Below are 7,239 nucleotides of genomic sequence, written 5' to 3'. Positions count from 1 at the left end.
GTATGGGGTGTCGATTGAGAATTATTGCTCAACATGCAATGTTGAAACACGAGAGACGAGGAGTTGGATGATCTTCTGTCATCGCAATTCTGAGATCGCAATACATGCATTGTGGCAAAATACATAGTTATGTTTTTTGAGAATAAAGAAAAAAAAAAGGAATGGAGAGGTCCACCAAAAAGCATGCTTGTATATTGTTATTGTATATTGTGATTGTATATTGCATATCACGTCGTTCTGAAACGTACATGCCTAATTGCCAATAGAAAGATGCTCAGCGCTTGCCATTGAAAGGAATAAAGAGATGTCGGCAGAGAAAAAGAAAGGTAGCCAGATAAATTCACCAGCTCGATCAATCATCAGAACGGATTCTGTACAACACAAATTTCAATACCGTAGCGAGCAGCCAGTATATTTCTTTTTGAATGGCCTTATTTTATCCACTGACGCGCATGCGCGCAGGAGAAGGAGAAGATGTGTATGTCGTTCCATGGAACAGCCCCATAATGGTCGCTCATTGGACGCAACACGAATTAATTTTGCATGACAGCGAGAATTGTGGAATGGTGTCCAGATATAAGGGTCCTGCACAACATGCAAAGATGAAGACGTCCGTCAAGCATGAACCGTAGCTTCAGGTTTGATTTCTTGTGAGAATATTATCTCGGCTTCTCGGGTTACTTAATATCCTGCTACGTCGTCAGGTGAGAACAAGACTTTTTAAAAATTAGTTTTCGATTTTCTTCTTTGTGTTGACCATTCTTCAACTAAATGTAATATCACTGATTTGTTTAGTTCGCTCAATTTAGTTTTATTTTGTCCCCCTTCCCGACAATATTCCATACAAAAGTCCCTTAAAAGTGAGGATATTGAACATTAAAAGAGTAAGAATGATCATCAAAATCTCAATAGGCCTACCCTGTTCTGTAAAATCCAGGAACATAAATGTTTGTGTTTTTTTGGTGTAATTCCTCAGATTGTTGTCGAAAGAGATTCTGTTCAAACGTTGTCCTCACCCTAAAGATGTGTTCGATATGAAGTATTATATGTGACGTGTAATGGTTTTTGACGTCCAAGAAAGGTCCAGTGTTCGGGCTCTTTCTTGGGGTTACATTCTTTGGCAAATGGTGCCTTCAATTTCCTTCTTGAACCAGGTGTAGAAAATGGGTGTATAACATGTTTTTGGACAATAACGTAGAGATAATTATATACATATTTAATATTACATCTCTATGGGCAATTACAATGGTAGTGCTAGGTCCCACTGGTTTAGTGTAGGAAAAACTACAGAGATTGTCCGAAGGTAAGTTAGACCATGATATCAGGACTTTTTCTGAAAAAGAAAAAAAAAACAGACAAGAAGACAGAAATGTCGTGGCAGTACCTCAACCATTTCAAGCAAGCAAATTTCCTCGTGAGGAGGGTTCTCAACGTTTGTCTCCTCAAAGTTCTGATCCCTTTAATAGACACAGGCTTTTTAGGTTGTTGCACAAGCAATTTTTGTCGAAACTTTTCCTTCTTAGATCTTATACATAGTGTCTATTGAATTGTGACGAAAATTTCGTACAATTATTTATTCACCAACATGTTCACAGGAAGACGTTTGCAGCGCTCTTATTTTGCATTTGTTTTCTCTTGGAAAGGGCAAAGAAAAAAATAATATACTTTCTTATATTTTACGAATGGTATCACATATTTCACTTCGCTAACACTTCAGTCAATCTGAATCGTATTATGCTTGTGGGTCTTGCCCTGTACATTGAATCACTAATACTGTAGGCATGGCTCGACACTAACTTTTTTGTTTGGTGGCCCGATGGGGCCACCAAAATCCTAAATTTCAAATTTTTGGTGGCCCGAGAGAAAAATTTGGTGTCCCGAAAAAAACAACAATAAAAAACATTAAAAGTCCTTTTTTTTTAATGAGTCAAATATCTTAGATTTATGATAGTAAGAATTAGAAGTTGGACATATCTACTCATAAATAAACTTCAACAAACTTGCAACACTCACTCTCAGGCATTCATTCAGTCCTTTTCATCCATCCTTTGAACAAATTTAACTGCTAATTTCCGGCGCAAAAAGTTACGAATTTATTGACATACTTTTCCAAAAAATTTTGGTGACCCGAGGCGGGCCACCAAATTTGCCCTTTTTTGAAATTTGGTGGCCCGACTTTCATTTTTGGTGGCCCCGGGCCACCGGGCCACCGTTAGTGTCGAGCCCTGCTGTAGGGATTCTTTTTTCTCCCTCCTGTTTCACAATATGGGTTCATCATGTTCTGAAGCGTCTTCTATAAACTGGTTTGATTTGGCCTTTATGTTTCAATCGCTCGCCTATTGTTGATTGTATTTACAACGATAATGCTCGTTTCCTTCGTTTGTTAGCATTCATTCTGCTTCTCAAATAAAGATAAAAATAAAATTACATAGTTGTGAAAATTAAACCAAACTCTGAAAACGTAACGCTTAAATCAAAGGAACAGTATAAAAGGGCCGTATCATAACATAATCATTACAAAACATTTATGGCATCATATAGATAAAAAAAGGCAGTAGTCTACATTTGATTCAACAAGGAAGCAGGAGTCCGTAGGCATGAGCGTGACTTGACTGGACTGACTGACTAATGTTGATAGTGAAATCACAATAATCGTAATAAATACAATTCATATTAATACTGTTTGATAAATTGGTAAATTGGTTTCATATCAATAAATTGGTTTTGAATTATAAAAAGACAAAATTGATGGTTTTTACAAATCGACAAGTGAATACAGAAATTATTGAAATAAAGTTGGAAGTTATATCATTATAAGAGTTTCTTCCGTAAAGTTTTTAGGAATTGTTATTGATGACAAATTATCTTGGAATGATCACATTGGTGTAATTTGCAATTTGAAGATTGCAAAGTGTTTGGGTGTTTTGAATAGGATGAAAGGTTCCCTCAAGAAATTTCATTAATTGTACCTCATTTAAATTATCGTTTACCTGCTTGGGGAAATTCAAGTGAGAAAAATATGAACAGGCTTTTTTAACTCCAAAAAAGGGCTTTCAGAATTATTTGCCATTCACCCTATCTTGCACATACAAGACCTTTGTTTTTAAAGTTGAAGTTTCTTAATATTTATGATATGTATAAATTTCAAGTTGCAATTTTTATGCTTTCTTGCCAAAATAACTTATTACCAAAGTCTCTTCTAGAGTGTTTTAAACTGAATAAAAGTGTTCACTGTTATATATAATACAAGAAATGTAAATAATTTCCATTTGCCACAAATTAGAACATCTGTGTACAAGAGATCTGTATTTTTCTCAGGACCGCACATTTGGAATCATTTGCCAGAAACCATTCAGAAAAGTCAAAGTTTAAACTGTTTCAAAAGGAGATATAAACAATATTTGTTGAATAATGTGCAATAATTTTCATAGAAAACTACATCATCTATATGATTAGAACATTGATTGTGTGTATGATCAGGTAATCTGTACATTCTAATTCTATACAGTTATACTGTCATGTGATTACTGCGTCTGAGTTTGTGTGTGTGTGTGTGTGTGTGTGTGTTAAATGTATAATTGTTATGATTGTCTCAGGGTCTCAGCTTTTATATAAGGCCTCGCCCTTTCTGCTGATTAGTTACAGCATAATTTCTTTACATGAAGTGTCATGATCTTTGTATTGTCTTATTTTGTAAGATGTATCTTTGTATGTTTTATGCCAAGTGTTTAACTCTTTATGTGCCATGGTGGAAACCCCCTATGTGCCACGTTATTCTGAGACACGAAGGTAGTCATGCTTTGAGAAAGAATTTTGTTTTTCCAATCTGTATAACTTCTACGAATTGCTGTTAAACTGGACATAATAGTGAGCAAGGTTAAGAGGAATGCCAAACTTTGCTTTCATATACAATGTATAACAATTCTATTTGCAATTTTTCTTTTGAATGACCAATTGCTACATTACTGTAAAGGCATGACTTTTGAACATAAAATAGTGACATAAACTTAGAATGTACACGCAAATCTAGTTGGGAACGACGCTTGATAGTTAAATCACCACATAGAATGCAAGCCGTATGTGAGAGGAACAAAAGCGCGAGAAACGCTTTGATTGTACCGCAGGATTAGCGATTTATCGATCGGTTTTGTCGGCTTTGTTTGTTGAGCGGAATATGCGAAGTTGGCACGCCATCGACTGAGCCGGACGTGCGAACGTGGCACATAAAGAGTTAATAAAAACTTGAACTTGAACTTGAAATACCATATCACGCACAGCGTACATTATATAGTGCGTATATCAGAAAAAAAAAGCAATTCAACTTTGGAGAGCTACTATTTCATATTTGTCGGCTATGTAGAGCATAATGTTGATTGTGGAAAAAGAGGAACTCTTCCTCTTTCCATTTTTACCTAATTATGTTTACAAATGTCATGCATGACTGAGCGAATGAACTTCAAAGACAGCAATGACAAATAACACTTGTTCCAAGTTTGACTGTTATGAACAATGAATGTCTCACTGAATGGATGAGATCTGTCAAAAGAAAAGTGGCCAAATAAATAGGTCATCCTGTACGAGGGAAGGATTGTGTTTAGGGTTTGTGCATAGGGTTTCTTCTAACATTTTATGGTCCGTAACCCTCAACATGTCCACCTTTCCGATAACTTGGGCCCTCCCACCAAAGGCGAGCCCATATAGTACTTTTTTCTCTGTTCATGTTCCACACATTTATCATAGCTCGCAGCGACAAACCATGTGTTAAATGTGAAAAGAGAAAATGGATAATGGGTTAGCCTTTGTGGGAGTGACCAAGTTATCGACAACATAGCTATATTATGATGAAGGTTTATTGAACATAAGAGGTTAGAAGAAACCCTAAACACAAAACTACAGTTGTGCAGGCTGGCCTGTTAATTTGAACACTTTCATTGACAGATCTCATCCATTCAGTAAGGTAATTTCAATCGGTTTTTTTTTTCACGACAACGCTCAAACTTGGAAAAAGTGCAATTTGTCTTTGATGTCTCTGAAGTTCATGTGCTCAGTCACGCATGGCACCTGTCAACATAACTATAGGTATTGCCGCAACGGGGAAAAAGTAGCCCTCCAAAGTTGGATTATCTTCTCCTTTTTTTGATACGCACTTTACACCAGAAACATTAAAATGTTTTCTCAATCATGTGCAGATCGAGAACCCTACAAATATTCATACACTACAAATTGTACTTTCATATTAAGAATAGCCAAGGATAACCACTGCTTCTTGAAGAATGAATACAATGCACAGTCTAGTATTCAGGCTTTTTTATCGATTTTCCCCGTTACCTTTCCAAGCATCTCGACAAACCTTCCGCCTTTGACCATTTGAAAAGAATCAATGGCTATTGCAATAACAAAAAAATCAGCTCGATCAACTGTCAATGGGTACTAGGCACTTTTGACTGTGTGTACCTTGGCGTTACTGAAGACTGATAACAAATATCATATACAAAGTTACTCGATCTTTAAGACAACTGCATTACATTCATTGACTGTAACCTTGCACGACTAAGTATCTACCCTACTAGTCTTGCAGTCGTTAGTTTATGATTATGAAGAATCGTCATACAATTTTAATGTGCACAATGCGTGGGCAGCAGAGAAAGATGTAACAAAAAGAGATATAAGTAGTCCTATGAAACTGAAAGAAAGAAAGATAGATAAATCTACTAAATGTTACTTCAATCTATGTCCAGATTTCTGACAAACAAACCTATAAGACTATATTGCTTAGATACACGTTAAACAAAGAACTCCAACCTATCCCATCCAATTACCCAGTGCAACTTTTATTAGCTCGGTGAGGCGGGGTGACCATCACACTGCGAATGTATCAGATTTTCACCATATCAAAATTTTTCATAAATGATCGATCTAAATGACGTAAAAAAAATCATCACTTGAGAAGTGAACTTAATCACTGACTCACTGAAGCGTATATATTAGTTTTTTTATCCTATCGAACTTTTACATTCATTATCGATCTCTGTGAAAAAAAAAACCCTTGTCACTTGAGAAGCTAGCTTTATCACTGACTTTCTAAACACGCCTGTTTATCGTTTTATTTCAGGAATTACATTTGACATCATGCCTACGATTAATTCAAGTCTTGATGTCTATGATCCATACTCTGATTCGACTCTGGTCATCAGTAACACGATTCTCGCCTCGATCGTCTGCCTCATCACCATCGTCGGCGTGCTCGGCAACAGTTTCGTCATCCTGCTCGTCTCCCTGTCCCGCCAGCTCCAGACAGTCACCAACGTCTTTGTAGTGAGTCTGACCCTTTCCGACCTGATCGGATGCGGCATGCTGAGCCTCGAGGCGGTGGCGCTAACGACGCTTGAGGGATGGCCATTACCTGATTGGGTGTGTCAAATGGTGGGCGGGACCTGCCTCATCGCCTTCAAAGCGAGCATCGTCCACCTTGCCTTGATCAGCGTCGATAGATTCATCGTCATCACCCGCCCAAGAATCAAGTACAAGAAAATATACAGTAGCAGAAATGTGTTTTTCATGGTTTCCTTTGCTTGGCTTTCTCCGCTTTTGGGAATTGTTTTCCCGACAGCTCTAGGCTTTGGTCGCCTTGGATACAACGCAGATAACCATTTCTGTGCGTTTGATGGAACGAGGCTGCAGCTGAGGATCGTGTACATTATCGAGGAGGTACTCTTTGTCACAACTTTCTCCATCATCAGCGCTTGTTATCTGAAAATCTTCATCTACGTCAAGGCCCAGCACCATAATCTTTTAAAGCTCTTCAAGAACAACTCCGGCAAGTCTACGGCACTAGAGCAGAGCGAGATCAAAATGCGTATGACCATCGATAAACGTGAGATCGAAATTACTAAGAACCTCTTTATCGTAGTTTGCGGGTTTTTCGTTTGCATCCTTCCCAACACGCTTTGCGTCCTAACGGAGAAATGCTACCTGAAGTACTTCAAATTCACCGCTGTTGTGTACTCCATCAATTCCTGCATCAACCCATTCATCTACTGTTTCAAACAGCCACTTTTTCGTCAAATTTCCCTCTGTGTGTTCCGGTGTCGTTGGTCAAAGATTCCCAAACCATCTCCATGGTTACAGGGCCTAATAGCGAAGAACAAAAAGACAGAAGTGATGAAAAATGATGACGTATCAAATAATGTGTCTGTGATTTCGACGGGCGAAATTTCAGTGTCGAAACAAACTACCTAG

General features: G+C 37.7%; 1 protein-coding gene across 1 annotated transcript; it reads left to right on the top strand.

Annotated features, from left to right (window-relative positions):
- The first annotated feature begins 6,129 nt into the window (after nt 1-6,129).
- On the top strand, nt 6,130-7,239 carry LOC139734384 (allatostatin-A receptor-like). The gene has a single exon (XM_071645172.1). It carries the CDS (start codon nt 6,130-6,132, stop codon nt 7,237-7,239), a length of 1,110 nt encoding a protein of 369 aa, XP_071501273.1.

Source organism: Diadema antillarum, unplaced genomic scaffold (genome assembly GCF_040938485.1).
Source record: "Diadema antillarum isolate AM-2024a unplaced genomic scaffold, OU_Dant_1.0 seq00000523_RagTag, whole genome shotgun sequence".
Lineage (NCBI taxonomy): Eukaryota > Metazoa > Echinodermata > Echinoidea > Diadematoida > Diadematidae > Diadema > Diadema antillarum.
Note: the sequence above shows the minus strand (reverse complement) of the source record. Positions and strands in the feature narration are given on the sequence as shown.

Excerpts from the sequence above, each read along its gene's own strand:
- LOC139734384 (XM_071645172.1), top strand. The coding sequence starts at position 6,130 with ATGCCTACGATTAATTCAAGTCTTGATGTCTATGATCCATACTCTGAT.